Genomic DNA, 22,681 nt, shown 5'->3' with positions numbered 1-22,681 from the left:
GGGGGGATAGAGGCCGGTAACTGTCTGGCGTGGCGCCGATGCCTCAACCAGCTGAGTGTTCTAGAAGAGGAGGGAGGGGGGGGGGGGGCAGAGACAGTGGGTGAGGGGGTGTAAAGGAGGGTGAGTAACAGTGGCCTCCTCAACTTCCTGGTTGTGACAGGACTAGTACATCGTTTGTAGCCATCGAGCCTTAGATGAGACGAATGCTACATAGACTGTCCCCCACTCACCTCCTTCTTCCCTCTCTTTCTGTCTTCCTATCCTTTGAAACCCCCCCTTTCCCTTCCCTGGACTGGGTTGTATGAGGGTAAACTACCCGCTGAGTTCAACAATATCCCCAGTTCTGTTCTCTTCCCTGCTTTCTTAATAAATCACCACCACCACCACCACCAGTGGCAAAGGATAAGGAGCTGAGAGAGAAGGAAGTAGGGTGCGGGGACTGGTGGACTAGTCCAAAGTTGCGCAGTGGGCTGTTTGACATGGTGTGGGCTGTTTTGAGGCCGAATGAACTGATTATACGGGGGTGTAAAGGCCCGGCATGGGCAGGTAGACTAGGTAGACACGATGGGCTGTTGATGTGAAGCCTACGTGCAGAGAAGAGACACCATGAGCTGCTGGAGGCAGGTGGCCATGCCGACGTTAAAACAAAAAAGAAGAGAAGAGAACTTGCAAACGAATGAACGAAAGAAAAATTACGAGTTGATGGGGGCAGGTGGCCATGCCGACATTAAACAAAAGGAAGAAAAGAGAACTTGCGAACGAATGACCGGGTCGTTGAAGTAGGCAGATCATTAAGACAAACAGTGGTCTGTTAACCCGCGAGTCAGAATGAAACGTGGGGCTGTTTGTGTAAAGTGCAGTAGACAAACGATAGTCTGTATGTGCGGGGCGTGTGGACTAGACAGGGGACTGTAAACCGCGAAAGTGGTGAGATGTGGACGTGCAGATGAACAGCAAGACATTGGGCTATAAACCATGAAAATAAAACGATGTACGATAGACCAGCAGACAACCAGACAGTGAAATGTGGACAAATGTGGACAAATGTGGTACACGAATTAAGACATGGGGAAGGCAAAAAAAAAGGCAAACAGACAACAGTCAGCATACGGACCGATCAGGACAAGATGCACAGGCTAATGGCTGTAAGTATGGAGCAGCAACAAATAGACAAATGAACAAACAACTATAACAACATAAGATGCATGAACAAAAAAAGCGTGGACTGTGACGGCAAGACAGTAAACAGTAAATGTAGGAGTCCTGCACACAGTTGTGTAGACACCCAAGTCAGAGTTCTGTGTTTTAGTCTGGTGTCATTGTGGACTGGGTGAGACACTGGATTCTGTTGCTCTGTCATATTGTAGTTCAGAGATGTGGAGCACGCACGCATGCACGCACGTGTGTCAACGTTGTTTGACTATGTCCTCGTAGATATTGACGTAGATATTGAGCAGCTTGGTTGCTTGTGAATGGGGAAGCTGGCGGAACCTCGAGAGCAGTGCGGGGCCGTCGGGGGCGAGCTTGAGTCGAGCAATGAAATTGAGGCCGTAGCGCAGAGCTTGCAGGCGGAGAGGCCACGCCCCTGCCTCGGCTAGGGTGCTCGCCACTTTCGACTGCCTGGGCAGCCCGAGGCAGAGGTACAGGGAGGCATGGTGGGTGAGCTCCAGCTTCTTCCAGGCGGCGGTGATGAGGTTGGCCTGCGGAAGCGCGTACATCACATGGATGACGCCTGTGGCCATGTAAATGTGCACTGCCAGTTCGGGGGTGCAGCCACGTCCACCCGCCACCAGTTTTCGGACCGCCTGCTGCGCCAAGGCTAGCTTGCTGTGGACGGTCTTCAGATGGGGTCTCCAGCAGAGCCATTGGTCCAGGGTCGGCCCCAGGTATACCACTTCCCATTGCCACAGCAGAGGGTCACCGCCCAGGGTGAGGAGTGCTGTTTTCCCCGTCTGCCCTGCTGTGGGGTACTACATTAGGGCCACAGTTTTGGTGGGCGACACTTGCAGCCCGAATTCGCACAGCCGGTTGACGATTATGTTGAGGGTGTGCTGTGTCACGGCAAGTGCGATCTCCTGCAAGCGCGTGGGTGCCGTGAACCACAGGGTGATGTCATCCACGTACATCGAGAGGTGCAGCAGAGTTGTGGGCGCTGTGGGCAGAGCATCAGGCAGCGTCGCTAGCGCCAGATTAAAAAGGAAGGGTGAAAGCATGCTTCCCTGTGGCTCTCCGGCTGTGACGGGGTGGATGCTGCTGAGTGTTTTAGCTACGCGCGCCTGTAATTGTCGGTTAGACAGAAAGGCGTCCAGGTACACGCATCCTCCCCGCCACGCAACAGCGGTCTAGTGCGGCTTGAATGGTAGAGTGGGGAAGGCCGTCAAAGGCCTTTTCCACGTCGAGCAGGACTATGAACATGGCGGCTTTGCTCTCCTTGGCCTGCTCAAGTGTGGAAACGACGCCGGCGATACAATCAGCCATGCTTCGCCCATGCTTGTACCCCACTTGCTGCTCAGGGCTCCAGTGGTATTCGCTTGAGAGCCACCCCAGCCACGCCAGAACCATCATCTCTAGAAGCTTTCCCACGGCAGATGTAAGGAAGATGGGCCGGTATGAGTTGAGGTGGTCCAGTGGTTTGTTGCGTTTAAGGATCGGGCAGAATATGGCCAGGGTGAAAGGGTCTGGCAGCACGCCCTGCTCCCAGATGTTATTGAAAAGGGTAAGCAGTTAAGCACGCTGCTCAGTATTGAGGTTTCGCAAGCACTTGAATGTGATGCCGCCTGGCCCTGGGGCGCTTTTACGCTTGGCCCTCGCCAGCGCACGCTAGAGCTCGTGAACCATGAAGGGTTCATTCATAGCCTCAACCGCGTGCGCGCCGAGGGCCGAGCTTTGCGAGGCGCCGTTTGTTTACATTCGGCAGCGCACGGCCAGCGGAGCTCGCTTGGGTGTTAGCCACGTGCGCGGTGAAGGCGTCGGCGATCTCGGCCATCGTTCTTCCTCTCGCGATGGCCAGGGAGAGGAGGGGTTGTTTGCAGGGGGAAGGAGGCTGGGTGAGAGCACGCAGGAGCCACCATGACCTCGCCGTTCCCGCAGCGCTCTCAAGGGACGAGCAGATTGCGGCCCAACTCTCCCGTCGCAGCCGCTTCGCGTGCCGGCGTAGTACGGCATCTATCCGGTTATACTCCATCCATTGACCCGGAGTGTTCGTGTGCAGGGGCGCTGCATTTGCTGTCGTGCGGCACTAAGATTTGAGAGTTTGAGGTCTGGCGCGGGCTGGAATGGGGCCGCTCTGGAAGTCTTGGTGGTCGCGTTCAGAGCTTGCTGCTGTGCATCCAGGAATTCTTCCTCTTGGTGGTCGTCCAGGAGGTCACAGAAGCGCTTCCAGTGGATGACGCAGTACAGGCGCCCGTGCTGTGCCCCCGTGACCTCCGGTGAGATGAGGATGGATTTGTGGTCTGAGCCCCACGAGCCGGCCTCCGGCCTCAAGACGTATTTACAATGATCCAACATAAAAGAGATTTCAATACACAACTGCCGGTTGTTCCTTTTTGTGAATGCTGTTTCCCCGGTGTTGATGGGGGCGAGCCCGCAGGTAATTGCATCGGCAAGCAGTGTGCCCTGCTTGGTGGCACGCCTGCTCCCCCAGCTTGCATGGTGTGCGTTCAGATCTCTGCACACGATCTTATCACGCGCGCAGAGTGGGGCCAGGGAGCACAGCTCGGCAGGGTCCCAGTCCCGGTTGGGTGGCATGTACGCACTCACCACCGTCGCCTCTACGGCTCCCATGCCTGTGGTGACGGCCACGCATTCGAGGTGATCGCTTTGGAAGCCACAGTGATCGACCCGAGCGTGTGGGATGCTAATTTTGATGTAGATTGCTGCCCTCGCGCGGCCGAGGGCATGTGTGGTGTTGTAGCAACACGCGAGCAAGCCGTGAGGCTCGAGGCAGCTCATTGCACTGCCATAGGAAACGTAGCCCGGCAGCCGACATTTGTCGGGGAGCGTATACGTTTCCTGGAGGCACAAGATGTCGTATTTGTTCTGTTTGGCCAGCTCGTATAGCTTGGCGTGGCGCTTTCTCGGGGAGTTGCAATTCCACTTGAGAATTCGCGGTCGGTCTTGCTTGGCGGCGGCGTGACTTGTCTCCCTAGGATTGCTCCCCATGTTCAAGCTTTTGGATGTAAAAGGCCAGTTGCTGAAATTGTTTTCATCGCCTCCCCAAGCAGCACGGCAGGTGGGGGGGCACGCAGCTTGCTTGCATAAGACGTGGCGGCTGCAGCCAGGCGAGGCGGGAGCGACGGCTGGTCGGATGTGTTTACATTCGCGTGGCCAACCGATTGCGCAGGACAGGCGAGGGCCATGGCCCAGTGTGCCTCGCCGCAGTTGCCGCATGTCAGCCCTGGGGCCTCACAATCCTGTGTGGAGCTGCCGCAATGCCAAGAAGATCAGGAGGGCTCCACCAGTACCCTCCTCTTGCCCTTCAGCCACAAGTCACCGGGGCATTGTGGGAAAGCCTGTCATAACTTGTAAAAGAAGCCAGTGCAGGCAGCCAAAGTGCAATACATTCAGTGCTTAGCAAGTTCAAACCCATTGCAAAGAATATAGTTCACATGCGTTTTCAGGAGAGCACTTCTTGTTTTAAGCAAGGCCTAATTTCATGTATCCAGGTTCACTCAAACAGCTATTCATTTCCATTTTCGGACAGTGAAAATATTTGGAGGTTTTGAATAGTGCTATTCGATTCGAAGCCAAATCGAATCCACTTTGTGTTATCCACTTTGTCATCTGAGGGTTTCAAATATTCACACACCCTTAATAATCAAGAGTAATGAGCCAAAATTTTCAGCTTTGTCAATATCGTTATAAGCAGACCGCGTTGCATCTCCCTTCCCCACTTAACGCTCTCGAAAAGGAGGCTCAGCGTACCGTTCAGTTCTTTGGCCAGAGGATCCCGGACGTCAATGGCCAGCAGCTTCCAGTCGGTCTCCCCCTCGTCCACAAGCGCCATGACGCCCAGAATCTTCACCTGGAGAACCTCGCCTCGCTTGGCCACCTGGACAACAGCAAGGACAACAGCAAGGACAACATGAGGGATCGAAGGGCACAGGCTGCAGAGCGCCCAGGACTCCCACACCTCGCACCATGCTACCTTTCACATGTTGAACAACTAATTCAGTACCCATGCCACGGCAAACTCTTTACAGTTCCCAATAGACCACACATCATGTGAGAGAAAAAAAAAAAAAAAAATCTGAAGAACGATTTTTTTATCGAAGATCACCCCTTGTGGCACGCAGCACCATACACGTGCATGTGACGTCATGTTCCCACACTGATGACATGCCACTGGCAGTCCAGTGTCAAGGCTTTCTTTTTTTTTTTTTCCTTTCCGAACTCCAACTGTGCCTTACATCATGTACACGACAAATATCAACTATGCCGTACAGCATGAATGCACTCACCCTGACTTACAGCAACACTGTAAAACCATTGCGACTTCTATTAGAAGTGCTATGATATGTGTACCTTTGTTGAGAAGGCAAGGTTCATTTATTTACCTAAGACAAACCGCTTGCAGGTTCATGACAAAGGACTCATTTCAGTAGCCAATGTCTTCTAAGAAGGCTTGAAGAAGGCAGTTCATGCGAACACACTATAAATATCTATCTGTGTTTTCGGTCAAGCCTGGTTATATCCAAAAACCACTCACCAGTAAAAAATTTTCCAAATCTAAAGCTGCAAATCTGGCAGCATTCACAAACGAAGCGGTTTTTCCATGTCAAGTCCATGCCATGTTTTTATTATGTGGGGGTAAAACAAATTCTGAAGATTTTGTGACCACTGGCGCGTTAATATCTGAGTCACCATGATGTAATTGTGCAGCACCGCTAGCTATTTTTCTTTTAGATTTCAATGTTGCTTTAATGCAAGCCATTATGCGTGAAACACCTATGAATATGTTTTCTCTTTCTACAGGGTCTGCAAGGCGGGAGAAAAGATACAGACGAAACCACATTACCGTCCGTTCTCGTTGTGATATAGCGCACTTGCTGAGCATACCTGTGCAGTAATTGCATATATTCTTCTGCAACCACTAAATGCCTTGTCCTGATTTACTAAATTTCTGGCCATATATAATGCAACCTCCTCAGCCCCATCCCCTTTTGATTAGTACAGCAAGGTTGAACTGCATTTCATAAAGAAAACTTTGATTTCCCTCTCACAATTGGATGCTATGCAGCAACCAGAGTATGAGTCAACGCACTGGAAGTGTATCCAGCTCGAACAAGAGACATATTTTCAAAACAAAGCTTAAACTGCTTGCAGCAATGATAGAATGGCTGTGATGGGGACCTGATAAAGCTACATAAAACATAAAATACATGCAACTAAGTAAAGTAGACTTGCAATAATTAAAACTTTCGGTTAATTCAAACAATTTCAAAATTTTGGTTGGCCCGCTATGTTTTCAATGTATTTCAAAGCCACTTAACTGAAACTCCTGCATTGTGTAAATACGGTTAATTCATACATTTTTGCTTGTCTTGTCTTTGCCGCAAAATATCTGCTGCATTTGCTGCTTCTAGCTGCACATTTGCATCGTCATATCACTAACAGACAGAAATAAAACCTGCATACACGTGTCGAAGCGCAACATTTGGAATCGCAAACTGTGTTTTGAACTCTCATGAATAGACAAACCAGTCGTCCATATGTGTTTTTTAGATGCGACGGCATCTCATTCACTAGCCTTGTCCCTCCATTCGGCGTTGTCGTTGTTTGTCCACACCCCTCCCCCATTCTCCTCGCCGCGCGAGCTGCGCTCTCCTCCGCTCACCCCCTCTCCTCTCCGATAGCGAACACTCTCTCACGAGGGGCATTGGATTCGGATTGGATTTGGATTGGATTGTGTTGGATTGTGTTGCGTCATAGCCGCGCCACGTTGCGTCATAGCCGCGGCAGGGGGTTCACGGCCCGTTTCCCGCGATGGGAGAATCAACCTAACGGAAACAACAACGTAACCCCCTATGCGTCGAATCTACACAGGGGTTTCCGCGAGGGGAGGTGGGAGTAATTTTTTTCTTCCAAAGTGTGAATAGCACTTCAGTATTGTGTCTGAATGTTGTATTATTAAATATATGTGAATGTGTCATTAAAACAAAAGTTGATATGTTTCCCAAGTCATACTTGTGAGAAATATAAGCAAAATCCTGGGGTCCCTTCGAGTTTGGATTATCGCGAGTCTGCTGTATATATAACACGTCTCAGTAAAAGAAAAAAAGTAAAATGAAAAAAAAAAAAAAAATTGCAACTTCAGTAAAGCTTCATGAATGTGCAGCGCCAAGACAGCACCTGCTATAAAAAATCTCCTGCGCTTGTTTTTTGTTTTGTTTTTTCAAGCTCTCGGCTACCAGCTATAAGGAACTGATCGAACAACACTCAGGATAAATTGATCTGAAATGGCCAGAGCTTACAATCCCTTTTGGAGTCCCAAGAAGATCCCCCAAAGTTAAAATCAATTTGGGAAACAGCAGAGTGTCAGCACTAAACTTTGCACAAATTGCGCAGTTGACTAATGGAGTTCCTCAGTGCCATTTGAAACAACTAAAGAAATTTTCCTGTGAAACACAAGCACCCTGCACAAGCCTGTTCTGTGGCCCAAAAGCCAAACAAAGCCTTATTACTCACGCTCTGTTTAAATCAGTGTTGCAGCTGCTGGTAAAAAAAAAAAAAAAAAAAATGCTTTAGACTGGTGCTTTACACAACTGATATTCTCTAGTACTGAATACCATAAATGTACCATCCTAACTTTGTTCCCCCATGCACTTTTAAATATGAACAGAATGAATGTTTGCTTGGTTACACAACTCAGGAATAGCAATGCTAGCAACCTAGCTAAACCTCAAAATATACACTGTTAAGGTTGGCCACACTCTTTTTTACGCGATCTGGATAGGTTCGGACAGTGTTCAGATGGTCACAGGCTGCACTCTGCTATCCCCTTCTTAGGAAAGCCTCCTTTCGTTGCGGCCATGTAATAAAGATTGTACATTTACAGCATTTGTCTCCTCCAATGTAACTGCTTGAAGATTGCCCATGACTCAAGCTCAAAGCATGAGAACTTATAAAAAAGAACTAGGCAATCCAGTTACAGCATCACCTTATCTACTCCCCCACCTGTTCTCAGTTCCAAGAAGGGCAGGTGGTCTTGTTATCTGCAAGAGGTTAACGACTTCCGACCAACAAAGGTCACACAGGCCTGTGAGGAGGGCGGAAAACATACTTGCCGGAATTTCTTATGCCAGTCAGAAGTCATAAAACTTTGGCAGATAACAAGTGCAACATCCCTACTACAAATGCAACACTTGGCAGCATCCGCCTTCACTCTCCGCAAGAACATGGCTGTTGTCCCCACACCACCCTGCTCTCAGCTGTATTTTCCCCCAGAGTTTTCGAGCTCTGAGTTAAGGCGTGGTATTTCTGCAAGTGTGCATGTTGCTGCCATAGTGAAGGATTACATTAATTCGCTATGTCATTGTGTCCGTGCCCCAAACCAGTTCCGGATTAATTTAGGCTGCGTGGAACCCTTCAGCACACACAGTAAATAAACATCAAATTTTTATGAGGACAGAATTATGTCACGAATCAAAAGTCTAAAAAAAAAAATGCCTGTAAGATATTGCAGCTTTTGAAACATACATAACAACAAAATATTGCAAATCTAGATGCCACAATACAGAAAGGGAAGGAGATTTCTAGACTGTGCTTCAATTTTTATGCCCTCTATTTAGCAAAATTCAGTTTCCATAAAATATTCTAAATGTTTAGATTTAACTAGCTTTAATAACAGATATTAAAACAGCAATGAAAAGTTCATTTCGAGACATAACATTGTATACCCGAGCATTTTTTTCTTAGACGCAAGATTACACCTTACACCTTTTCTTACACCTTACAAGATTCGCATCGCGGACGTGCCAATTAAGCTCATAAATAAATGGCATGAGCCACTGGGAAATGAATATGCCAGCGTTTCGAACCTAGCACAGCATTACAGAGGTGTGCTAGACAACACTTTATAAAATGGCTAATCAACTCAACCATTTTAGTCAGTCAGCAAGCTCAATCTGTCCATCAAATGCTCAAACACTTTAAGGGCACATATCATCGGAAAATGAGTGTGTCAGTGTTTCAAATCTTTACCATGCGATGGTGGAGCCAAGAAAAAGCATTCCTTGGCCATGTTGTTCTACCACAGTGTGAAGCCTCGCAATCATCGTCATTGATGAAAAGAATGTTGCGCGAGAAAGAAAACATGTTGTTAGGCAACACGTAGGATAGTTTGTGTGTGGCATTGTAGATGGGAGTGTTCGAAGTGCATCATGTGCTCTACCGTGCATGACCAAGCACCTAGCGGCGCTCCTTCCCACTCCAGTGCTACCAGTTGCACTCACATTGACCCGAGTGTGACCCGAGTGTAACGACTTTCAATTTCACACACGAGCATATATGCCCCAACCTTGAAGATTCGCATCACGAGTGTATGGAGAATCAAATGAACAATAAGAGATAATCAGACAAACAATGACTGCACAATTGAGGGAAAGTGCCCTACCGCAAAATATGGGTTCAGTTCGTATAATGACCCTCCAATTTCTTTCACATTCTGCGGCCTGGTTGTAGCTAGTGACAGTGTGTGGCAGCTTGTACGTCACCTTGACGGTGCCATCACAAAAATAGTACCGCACCAGCCTTAGGTGACATATCAGTTTGGAAATGTGCATCATAAGACTGCATGCATACCTATACAGTTTTTTTGCTGATGTGTGACCCAGGTGAAACTTGGTCACAAAAACATCTAAAGTTCTGCGTTCCTGTCACTCATCAGATAAACGCGTATGGATATTGCCAGTGCCTATTTATTATTTACTCATTAGCCCAACCATGCAAGTGAATGCAGCATTATCCATTAAAAAAAAAAATTGCAACTTTGATCAGCAGCACGTTAGAATATAAAGCAGGATTTAAACTTGGTGCCTCACACTAGCTGACCACACTGTTCATAATACAAGTGAGTGCCGCCATTATATCTCAATGATGTTGGCAGTCAACACGGCCTCCACTTCAACTCAATGCTGCTGGCAAGTGCGTCCACTGTGCAGAAACAATGGAACATGCAGAAAGACCCTGTACGCCTACCCGATAGCCGATCTCGCAGATATCAATGGGGTCATTGTCGCCCTTGCAGTTTGTGTTGCTGTCCGTGTGGTCTGGATCTTCCCAAGTCTGAAATAAAAAATCACGCACCAAGGTGACCACGCACACATTGCACCAACATGAAAAGTGTGTGCCTAGCCCATACGTTCGTTGTTTGGCTTATTAGAAAACTGGCATGCAAGTAATGCACTCTCTAGCATCAAAATGGCAGAAAACACATTTACGAATGAAGTGACGCTTATAGAATCCCAACTTTTGCCAGGACACACTTTAATAAGCGCATCCAGACATTGATCTGAGATAGCACAAATTGCTAGCATTGAAGCCAATGTTAATGTAATGCACCTTTTTTTTCCTTTTTCTTTTTCCGTTCTGGGGTTCTACGCAATGAAGATACACCTTGGCTACGAGGTACACCATAATGGAGGGCTGTGGAACAATTTAGGCCACCTGCAAATCGTTAACATGCGTGAAAATCTCGACAAAGGGGCATGTTTATTTTGCGCCTCCACCAGGAAAATAGCCGTTGCTGCTGGGAATCAAATCCACAAGCCACCATGGTGGGTTCCCACCTGGCAACTCCAATGTGGATATGACGAGGTACGTAGGTTCTGGCAGACTACACAGCATCCTATCTCTGTTCCGCTACCGCCACGTTCTCGTTGGATACCATCACGACTTCCATCAGGTGCCAGGACATTCATTAGAAAACCAAGAAGGGTTGAGAAAAACATGAAAATTACCAGATGCTCTTAGAAATGTAAATAATTTCTTCCCTGTTTCTTTGTACAAGCACATTTTACTCTCTGTTGAACAAATACAGATGGCACAAAAGAACACATTAAACAAAGAAATTGGTTTTCTTTCTTTTAAACACAGGTTGGAACGTTTTTAAACATTACACACACCCTGAAATTGCCTTCTCTTAGAGCTGTGCTTTCAAAAATGTCTTATGAAAGCACAAAACTCAGTCTCTTTACAACAAGGCGGCTTTTGCTATGAAGCTCCCAACAACTGCAGCCCAATAAAGTCAGGAGTCAGTGACAGCTCTGAGTGACAAGGTGGTATTGACGACAGAAATAAAAAATATACAAGAAACATTTTTAGCCATGACCTTCCTGATTCTGTATGAAGCATTGTATTCACATTTCCATGCAGAAAACGAAGTAAGATTTTTGACCTCGCCACAAAATGTGCACTAAATATGGGGAGGCGTTTTTTTTTTTACATTTGTCATGGTGGGCTTATTGTGCATCATAGTTCGCTCACTGCTTTAGTTGGTCAACGAGTAGGGTTGCCACCTTTCCCCACAAAAAAAAAAAAAAAAAGGGAGCATGGTATATACAAGTTTGAATTTTTATTGACAAAGAGGCCACATTTTTTTTAACATACAATTCTAATTATTGAAGCATTTCCTAGAAAGAAATCATAACATGTGTACTGAAAGTGACTTGAGATTTTGGTTATTGCTCTGAATGTGCTGCACTGAAAAGTAACCGAACATACTTAATCGATTAAAAGCTCTGTTCTCCTCTTGTTCCTCCCCTTGGACCCCCAGCACACTCGCCCACGTACTTTCTCTGCTCGCATGTCTTTGCGCAGCTTGTAGACACATTTATAGCCGTAGTTGCTGAATTGACGCTTATAAAAAGCAAAAGAAAATAATCGAAACACAGTGGCCAAAAACCGGCCAATGACGGCCAGTTTTAAGTACGGACCGGCAACTGGCCCACTGTCTAAAAAACCGGCCGGGCCGGTCAAAAACTGGGCAGGTGGCAACCCTAGTAACCAGAGGTCTCACTCAGAAAGAGATACACCTTCCCAGGCAAGTTAGAATTGTGTAAACAGCTGCTCCTAGTTGTAATGGTACTCTCACATACAACAAACTGTTCATGGTTCCGATAAATTTTGTTGGATAAGGATTTCTTTGAAAAAAAAAAGGCTCCCACATCTCTATACACAAGCTTCACAAGTGTATTATGTACCACTAGGAACAAAATGAGTGAGGCCATACTTGTGGAAACCCAAAAGCGGCGATTACTGAATTTACCAATGTATCATGTGGAGCATTTTGTGTGTGCGCACAGTCCACTCACTAAAATGCGAAGAGTTATCTAAACATGTATGGTATTGAAAACAAGAGGGCTAGCACATTACAGTCACAGTGAGAGGCCTAGCTCTGGATTTTAAAAAAACTGGAGCTTGACTCAACTGCCTCTCCCAGTGTGCATCAGGCCGCCAGCTGCCCCAGAAAATCACTTTCAACCTTTTTTTTTGTTGTTGTTGTTCTCTTCAATGGGATGGGCAGGTTTATCGGAAAACAGAATGCAGCTGTCAGACCTGGAGGCCAGCAGGATGTCAGCTACATTCTGCACATGGTTCAACCTTTACAGACAGTACATTTTTTTTAATAGAAGGGACTAGAAAAATCTGTTTCATGAAGTCTTGTTTAATGTCCATGCATTTTGTTGAAAAGACCTGTTTAAAAGCCAGACAACCCTACTACCATTTAAGTGATTTCAATTAAGCAAGACTACAAATTGTAATTACAAACTTATGACCAATTCAGCCTTTTCAGGTGAAACACGAAGGCAAAAATTACTTTAGAACATGCATGATGTTTTCAAGGGAAGGATCTTGAGCCAGTAGGTGGTGCATAATAAAAATAAATATGTCACGGAGAAAAAAAAACACGAATGAGGCTTGCCCTTTCTTTCTGCCCTGATCTGTTCACAGAATTAGCTTAGATCAAAAACACGCACTCTACGACTCAAACAAGCACAGGTCAATTTCGGATGTCTGGAGTGACTCCTGGCCTTAGCAGTGGGGGAAAAAACTAGACACTTATTTTCAAAGGAGGACATTATTTCCAAGTTTGATTTGCTTTAGAGCTTTGCAAACTAAAAGTGAGTAACAGCCTGAAAGTGCAAGTGCAGGGGTACAAGCATCCCGATGTACATTGTAAAGAACAAAACTCACGGCAAGCATGGTCAGCGAACAGCCCTTTTTTTAGATCTCATTCACAGAACTGAACAGTGCAGCTACGTTGCTATTACTGTAGTGGTCGCAAAGCGCAATAGAACTGGACACACTATGGAGTTGAAGTTGAATAAAATTTAGACGGACATTGTTTTCCTCAATAAGCCCCCAAAAAGAGGCACGGAAAAAAATAAAAATAAAAAAGCCTCCAGGCAACCGCCGGGTAAGAGCAAAAGCGCCCAGCACCTGTGGAATGGCGCCATAGTTCCAGATGTAGCCATGGTGGGGGAAGCAGTTGTGAACGTAGCGCAACTTCCCCTTCTTGACATCCTGCTTGATCGGGTTGAGTGGCTCCTTGGTGGCGATCTGCAGGCAACAGGGCAGCACAGTGAACAGCCGGGATGAACCGGAATACGAGGCGCTGCAAATGGCCGTCCTGCACCTTTGGCCAATGATAGCTGACAAAGGCGCAGGTTATTGAGCCGCTCAGAATAGACAACGCCACAGAGAGCTTACTGCTGGATAAGAGAAATACCCAGTGCCAGACCACGCTTGGCAGCGTTGAGAAACTCGAAGGCCAGCTAAAGACTGGAGCTGCATTTGGAATGGAACACTCCAATAAAAGTGCAAATCTAAGTTTTTGCCCTAGAACATGACTAGCAGCAAGAACAAGCATTAAGTGCACTAAGAAAATAGAAACTTCAATTTTTTCTTTTTGTTGTTTCTCAGGTGTAGAAAAAAAAAAGATCTTTCAATGAAGTAACTTAATGATATTAAGAAAAAAAGAAAAACCATTTAGTGGCCCATTTCTGCACAAGCAAAGACAGCAAAATTTTAACTACTCATTACAAGCCATTATTTTACCATTAAATATAGATAACAATGGTACGTTAGTGCGCAAAACTTGACTGTTTTTGGTGCAGAATATCCTGTTATTAGGCCACAAAATTTGAGACCAATTCGGCCTGTCAACATTTATCACCTTATACGGTCTGGTTACACCTAGTGGAAAATAAAAAATGGCATGGTTTTCAACAGTGGTTTCGCATTTCTCATTCACAAGTCTCATTGTTTCATTACTCAGCTCATGCACAGCAATTTTCTCGATCCTTTTTCTGTACACAAATGATAACAAGGCTTGTTGTTCACACACAAACCAATCTCTGCAAACAATTTCCCTACGATTGTAGTTACGCGTCCAAAACAAATGAGTACCGTACTATTTAAAAAATTTATCTTGTATGGTTAGCCCCTAGTACCAGCATCAAAAATACCTGAGAAATACTTATAAAATTTGCATTAGGCAAGGTATGAAATTACCAAAAATGCAAATTTTTGTCTGGGAGGGGAGCTAGATATTGTGCACATTTGACAAAATATAAACTGCAGAGTATTTGTACTGAGGCAATAAATTCCACGAACTGAAGAGAATGGGACTTGCACTAGACATAAAAGTGCTAGGGCTTTTTCATTTTTTACTATCAGGTACAATTCTATTAGTTTTGTTTAAGCCTGTAATCTATATGTACAGGATAATGAAACTTGGACAAAAACAAATGTTGCACACTAGCAGTCAGACAGATATGGACTAAAATTTTTTGTGGAAAACAATTTTGCTCACAAAATCTCTGGGCTTAAAACATTACGCCAGGCCATCCGAATACATGCAATGCTAAATGGAATGCAGAGTACCAGAACGTTTATTAAAGTGCCGTTTTTTTTTTTTTTCTGAAACTGTCCACGAAAAGACTCAATATTTCAGTCCATAATAGGCGACCCTGAACATTTAGGCCATCATAAAAAAATTTATTGTTATTGTTATTGTAAAAAATTTCAAATTTGGGGGGGGCTAGATTGCACCGTAGCTACCCTACACCTGGGCTATGAGGTGCGCCTTATTAAAGGGCTCCGGATTAATTTTGACCGCCTGGGCATCTAACGTGCGCTAAAATCTTGAGACAGGGGTGTTTTTGTTTTTAACCTTGATCAGAAAAATTCCACCATGAAAACAAAGTTGTTTGCAGTGATAAAAGAAACTGAACTACGTACGAATGTTGCCACCAAGCAGTGATTTCTTGGGCAGCTGAAACTGCAACCTGCACTTTAATCTCTGATAGTACACACAAAAAGGATGATGCACAAGAGATTTTTTAAATACCCTCACTATCCTCATTCTCTACCAAAAAAAAAAAAAAAAAAAGACACCAAAAGGGTGTGTAAGGCGCCCTTTGAATGATTGATTGATTGATTAAATGTGGGGTTTAACGCGCCGTGGTAGAGGGCGCCAGATGAATTTTGAACACTTGGGGAGCTTTAATGTGTGTCGAAATCTTGAAACACGGGCATTTTCGCTTTTTGTCGCAACAGCAAAGCAGCCACCGCGGCCGGAATGGAACCCGTGTCCTTGGGCTCAGCGGCACACCTTAGCCACTGCGCCACCACGGCGGGTCCAGGCCCTTTGAATAAGGGGTCAAGCCACACAAAGGTCCCGCCTTCTTTCTTCCTATCACTCCCCCCAACGTTCATGCTGCTCTCCTCAATTTCTTAGACAGTGAGGCAGCAAAATAACAAACAGTTTCATGCACTGCAGCCCTCCACCGTTGCCCACACACTGGCCTTTAAAGGAGCCATGAAGAGAAAATACAACTTCGTTTAATTTGAAGGAACTAGGATTCAGTATCTCACTCAGCTCCATTACAGCCCCAAAAGATGTTTTTTAACGAAAAAAAATGCAAGAAGTATTTAAAAATTTCAAATTTTGCGCCACAGTGATGTGTTATGAGCAAGAATGATGTCATACGGGCCAACAATAAAACATAATTTTCAGTGCGTTAACTGCACGTTAGCATTCAAGTGATGCGGTCAAATGGAACTAGAGGCCCCATTACAGACGTCCAGTCACGTGTCGTCGCGACAGGTCAGTTAGGCGGCCGCCAATCGCACGAACAAGGTTCCGTGACGTCATAGAAAAGTTGCGGGAAATTGGCTAGGGGGTCACAACTGCTTCACACATTTTCTTTATTATCTCCGTTATTTGTTCGAAGATTGCGGTGATATTGGTATCATTGTTATCGGGACTAAGCCGTCTTTTTAATAAACCCAACTTGTATTTTGTCTTCATGGCTCCTTTAAGGGCTAGCTGCCAAAAGTGAAAATTTTAAGTATGGGGCTTCATTCCAACAAGCTATTGTGAAAACCAATAACAGCTTTTACATCCAAAGAAGCATTCTAGATGAAAGATGCCGACATGTTGCTTGCATTAGTGGGACATAAAAAGCCATATCAGAGTTCCTCATCCATTGGAATTCGCTTCACCTATTTCACCTACTGACAACAATAATTAACTTACAAAAAAAGTGGAAAAATGAACACAAGAGGAAGGGGGAGTCCCTCATGACAAGGCACACACACCTCCATCTTGGCATTGCTCCATCGAGGAACCTCAACCACCATGTTGTAGATGCGCTTGGGCTCATCAGCAAACATGGGAATGTCGTGGAAAGGAGAGATGTACTGCTCTCCCTTGCCTACAAAAAAAGCAGCAGCATGGATGGGCATTCGTTGAACACTCTGTCTCAAAGTCAAACAGCCTACATTCAAAAGCTGTCTTTAACAAGACAGTCCGCATATATATCATTTATATATATATATATTTCCTTCCAACAGAAGAGAATTTCTGGGTATGATGCAACAATGGTTTACACGTTACAAACACCACAGACCCTCTGTCATTGGTTCAAAGCACATGCAAGCACAGGGTTGATTGATTGATAGCGGGGTTTAACGCGCCGACGCAACGCAGGCGATGAGGCGCGCCGTAGTGGAGGGCTCCGGATTAATTTTGACCACCTGGGGATCTTTAACGTGCGCCGAAATCTCGTACACACGGGCGTTTTTGCTTTTCGCCTCCATCAGAAAAGCGGCCGCCGCGGCCAGGAATCGAACCCGCGACCTCGTGCTCAGCAGCAGAACACCATAGCCACTGAGCCACCGCGGCGGGTACATGCAGGTACATACTGGAGAAAGTGCGTACCTACCTTGTAAGCTGTTCTTTATGGCAAATACCTGAGCTCTTAGACACAGATATTGAAAAGAAGGAAGTCAGCCTATACTAACTGCTTCCTAAACATCCTCAACCTCAGGCAGCACAGTCAAGAGGGTTCTGGATTTTAATAAAATGTGCTAACACAACATGAGTTACGTTGCCAAAAGGGACGAACTGCAACTACTGGAGACCCGTAGAAAACCCAAGGTAAACTAAATACCTGGGTTCAATTTCATTAGTTTAATCCTAATCGTGCAGTACTCCCCTCTTGTGTTCTTTCCAGTTTCAGTGCTCGTAGATGCACAAATCATTAACTAGCTGTGTCCTTCATGTAGATAATTTAGTAAGCATAATGAAATATGGCAGCTAACTGCCATTACAAAGCCACGAATGTGTTAGCACATAACCGGCTTTTTGACATTCGTACAAATTGGTAACTTGTCAGCTATCGTAACCTTAGAGCTCGTTCAATTTGTATATACCGTACATGATAGCAAATAGTTTGCGTTACTTAGTCAGCAATACACAGGATTATTAAAAAAAAAAAAAGCATGTAAATTGTCATTAAATAAACCATTTCTTTTTTTACTTTGTGCGTACAGGAAAAGTTCTGCACTAGGCACTTTTTCTCATTTGCAATACTAAAGCCAAAAAGCTTAGAACCACTAACATTTGGGCCTCCTGGTGGGTCTAAATTACATCAGATGCCCAACAAGGCCTATTTTAGTGATGAAATAAATAAATAGAACGTGCAGTGAGGTCCCCACATGGCGCTGTGCAGTGAAGCCACCACTCCACGCTTCTTAGCTTTCACCATGCTGCAACCAGCTTGCGAGGTGAAGGAGTACAGTCGTGCTCTCACAGAATTTTAAGGCAGCATTCCTGGTCCCTTTGCTTGTGCGACTTCAACCTATTGACTGGCTAAGAAAACCAGTTGTGATTCCCTTAGTCGATCAATTGACCGGTCACACCTTGAAATTACAGCTAAGTCATTGCTGTCACAATTACCGAATCTAATGAAATCTGAATTTCTTTCATACTCCTTCCACACTCGTGGTATGCATTGCTGTTGATGCTCAAGTCTATGGAATAACAATATTCAAAACATTTTAAAAGTTTTGAGAAGGTTGAAGGAGATGTTAAAGCAACTAAAGCCAGAAAGGACTACTCAGGTAGCTGGAAATGCACGGTAAACATTACACAAAAAGTGAGCCCATTCAGGAGCACCATGCTTGACTGCAAACTTCGTAGGGAAAGCAATCTTGCCAAAGGCAAAATAAAATTACGTGTAGTTACAATTCACTTTACTCATTATTTGCAGACTGCGCTTTCCACAGAAGCGTGCTATTTGCCGGCCAGACAAGTCCTCGCCGGAAACTTGAACCACATGTGCTATTTCACCCAGACAGGCACTACCTCTACACTCTGGCAAATGCTGCGTTGTAAAAAAATGGTACAGCAACTGCGCTTGCCGACGCTATCAGAGGTACTTCCTCTGACACTGTTAAAGCCGCAGCTGTGAAACATGTGCACAGCAGATGGCAATCAATGTACTATCAAAAACTTGAGCAGCCCCACCGTATAGCTGAGATTCGATTCTAATTTTACCTTTTCCGCTGGCGAACTAATTCTGATTTCCAAGCTTTCATGTCATTACTATTTCACTTCAAAATTTAAAAAAATTACTTGGAACTTCGCTCACCATAGGTTGAGACAACGTTGCAACAAAATCACCCCACACATTTCCATTCATACAACCACTTCGCCAAGTAATCCACACACACACACACACACACCCAAGGCCATGCAAAGAGACGTGTGACAAACGCAGACAAAACCACAAGAGCGGATATCAGTATCGTTCCCATTGTTCTCGCGCGCAACCTGAAACTCGTCTGTCGGGAACCACAAACAACCAAGCCCTAAAAAGAAAATGCGACCAGCAAAAGCGTTGCTACGTTACACATCCAGAAATAGGGCCTTTCGACCATGTCTCATTGATTTCTCGAGGAGTTTTTTTACACGCGCGCGAAAAGTCACACGGGCCCTTGCACGCCATCGAAACAGCGAACCTAGATACCGGCGTCTCTGTGAGGCAACCTCAGGTTACTATTGCCAGCTTACTGAAACGAGACGTGTCATGTACGACTGGTCAGATAACGAGTTACGAGCAACCGCACGATAACAGCATGTGAAGGTACCCGTTCCGCCCGTTGAAATCAGATCAAATATTCGCGCGACGTACTTAAACTACGCTTGAACTACGAGATAAACCGCAGTGGAGAAATGCAGATCAAACGGAGCTTCTTGATGTGCGCCGAAATTAAGAACCCTGATTATGCCGCTGAACCACGGCAGAAATAGACCAAAATAAATATCTTCTTATCAAAATAACTCCCGTACAATTAGTATAAGTGGAGCTGAAACCGGTATTGCCCCAGTTTGCTTTTTATATCTAAGGCACACTATCACAGGCAGCACATTACTCGGTAGCCTTCCTCGCTCCTAGCTGTTATCATTGCGTGCTGCTGAAAACGAATCACATCACTCTGAAATTGACTGCAATGTTCGGTTACAGCGACCCTGAATGAATGATCACCGATAACGTCGCAGATAACGGGCCGGCGTGTTCTCACACTTCGGGCGCAAGTTGGCAAAGTCGGTAAAAAGACGTGGAAGCTCCATCACAAATACAGGAAGCAAACGGGGGACACCAGGAACGGATTTTTTTCAAAACTTACGGAAATACATGCTGTAGTTCACGGAGTTCTGACTTCCCCGTTCAACAGTGGAGTAACTGTCCAATGCCATTCCGGATGCAACCATCACCGGGAAAATACCCACCACCGATAAAAGGATGCAACTGCATGCGGTTATGAACTTACGGAAATACAGCCTGTAGGCCAAGGTGTTGGGTGAACCTCTCTCGACAGTTGAGAACGCCATGGTTCGCGATACGTTCGCCAAGCTCGATGTGGGGCCACGGAGAAAACAGGTCGTAAAGACCTTCCCCACGTGTGAAATCATTTGCGACGCCGGCTCCCACAGTGGCGGCACCTGCCGGAATGAAATGACACCTTGAAAATATTCTGGCGTATCAAGGTAGCCAGCATTAGCGAGAACATACCGAGTACGCGCTCGCACCCGCGTCTGGCCGCTCCCTCCTGACAGCTTCGCTGCGCTAACGCGCTGGTTCGGGCAGCTACTCGTAACGAAAACTAAAGCCATTTTTCCCGCGAAATTACACGTTATTTCGACCAGTTCCACAAATGAAAGTAAACTGCGGGGAGCGCGGTTTACACGACGGCACCGTAACAACAACAAAAAGCAATGCTAATCGAGATATCACTGCAGCACCACCACGAAAATTTTAGCACGACGAAGTGAAAAAAAAAAATTCATCAGAGACAAACCTGAGACACGAATAACATCAAAACAAATCCAACGACGCCACGCACTAACATGTTCATTTACGCAGCACATTAGATGCGTTCACTTGCCGGTCGCCCAGGTCGGTTTTAAACTGCGACAGTGGCATTCGGCGTCATCAAAAATAGATACGTGGTCACAGACGCACTTCCAGCGTATGCATGTGTCATTCTCATGAGCAGAAGTAACAGTTACTTGAGTGTTCATATAGTATTAATTGTCTCATATCAGGGAAGCAACGTTCCACCGCGCACTGGGAGCATACCAAGGCCGCCATTGGAATATGGAAGGCGAAAGCTCCACCAGATGCCGCCACATGTGCATACACAATAAACGAGTTCCTGCAACGGAGTCGACGGAGTGCCGGATTTTGATCCGTGGTTCGTGCGGAGCACGGAGAGGAAACCGACGGAGGAAACGGAGTGTGCGTGCGAGCAAGCCGGCGAGCAAGGATTCGTTCGAAGTAGTCGTGATTATTGGACCAGCGCCTTCTGTGGGATATTTAAAGCTGTTTGAAGCGACTGCAGTCACTATATGGCGGTGGCTGCCCTACACGTTCTGCCGTCGAGCCAGCGAGTTTGTTTGGGCCATTCGTTCCGAATAAACCGCCACGGCGATAAATTTGGTGTCCAATTTTGACGACTTCATTTACCCTTTCGACAGCTTTGAATATGCCGGAAGCCTGAATTCGTGTAGGGTCACTGTCTCCCTTCTCTATTATCCTAAGATTCGCACCGGTCAACATACGGCGCAACACAGCGGCCATCAAAACCGAGACAGCGGTAACCGGTGTGGAGCCCGGCACACCCAGGCGGGGTTCGCGTGTCTCCCAAATATCGAGAAGGAAACAGCCAGCTCGACAAGCGCGGCACGGTGGCTGCCGCCGTGATCCATTGGTGATTTTAAAGTTAATCGATCCCACGTGCCAGAAATGATTTGTGTGTTGCCATTTTAAGTACATAAGTACAAACACCATTTACTAAAAATTATAGTTTTATTTAGTAAATGGTGTTTGCCGTGAATGGTCTTGGTGTGTTGTAACGCTCCCACTTTGAACTTGTCAACTTCAAATTCAAACCCCGTAAGCGTGCCTGTAGTACGCGGTATACTAATGTCCTCTAATCGACGCCCTGATCGAAATTCACGCAGTTTCTTAACACAATCGATTTCTTTACGTCCACTTTAACAGCTCGGCTTGTATTGCTTTCATTGCCAGGACAGTTAAACCTGGATGTAACGAACCTCTATGTAACGAATTCCTGGATTTAACGAAGTTTTTCAATTCCCCATTTCCACCTTCATTGAAGCTACGCCGATGAATCAAGGTTTCTTGCCCTTTTCCCGAAAAATCGGCTGGCTAAATGCAATAATTTAGTGAATTTCGCCCGCACCGCAATCTCTCGTGCGTTTCCACGTGTGAGTGCGGTGTCGCTTAGGTGTTATAGGTCTGCCTGTCGGCGTGTAGTCGCGTGTGTCCCCTGATATCTGTGGTATGGGTTCGTGGGTGATTTTTGCTGCCTTTTCAACACGAAAAGATTTGCCTTTTCAAGACAAGCTCGAAATTTTAAATGCCGTCTCCGCCGGCGAGATAGAATAACGTCACCGCCTGGTACAGTTGCCAATCCCTCCAACAATTTTGACTGCAGAAAAGAGCGTAAAGTTCGCGAAAAGGCGCCCTTTCAGCATAAGTTTGGTTCTTGAAACGCGTTAAGGCACCGAAAAGTATCAAAAAGCAAAAGTGACTTGGTTGCTTTCTGTGAATTCGGGGGCCGCGTAGTAGCAGCAAGCGCAAATAACGCAATTTTTCAGTGTGAAATATATCATTGAACAAGGGTGAGTTCAGCATTACTGATGCTTAGCATATTGTTTTCGTTTCTGCTTCAATCCCGCGAGCTTTAACTGGAAACCTGCATGTAACGAAAAAATGCGAATTTTTGTCAACTTCCCTAATCCAGGTTTAACTGTATACGTGCCGCTGAGTTTTCTTCAACCAATATACACCGACTCGCCATT

At 45.8% G+C, this 22,681-nt stretch overlaps 1 protein-coding gene across 4 annotated transcripts in view; it reads right to left on the bottom strand.

Annotated features, from left to right (window-relative positions):
• Nucleotides 1-20,960, bottom strand: part of LOC144143755 (uncharacterized) — a 33,889-nt gene extending 12,929 nt beyond the window's left edge. Inside the window, exons 1-6 of one of the 4 annotated variants that reach the window (XM_077675472.1) lie at nucleotides 20,916-20,960; nucleotides 19,981-20,296; nucleotides 16,606-16,721; nucleotides 13,441-13,560; nucleotides 10,198-10,284; nucleotides 4,924-5,050 (exon numbers count right to left, since the gene is read on the bottom strand). In XM_077675472.1, coding sequence (XP_077531598.1) covers nucleotides 4,924-5,050; nucleotides 10,198-10,284; nucleotides 13,441-13,560; nucleotides 16,606-16,721; nucleotides 19,981-20,296; nucleotides 20,916-20,945 — 796 coding nt within the window. In that variant the 5' untranslated portion in view covers nucleotides 20,946-20,960. The other 3 variants (XM_077675474.1, XM_077675471.1, XM_077675475.1) reach the window with 3 other exon arrangements.
• Nucleotides 20,961-22,681: the final 1,721 nt, after the last annotated feature.

This window comes from Haemaphysalis longicornis, unplaced genomic scaffold, assembly GCF_048455015.1.
Source record: "Haemaphysalis longicornis isolate Haplotype H1 unplaced genomic scaffold, Haemaphysalis longicornis Haplotype H1 scaffold_1, whole genome shotgun sequence".
NCBI lineage: Eukaryota > Metazoa > Arthropoda > Arachnida > Ixodida > Ixodidae > Haemaphysalis > Haemaphysalis longicornis.
This window is presented reverse-complemented; position numbering and strand designations above follow the sequence as displayed.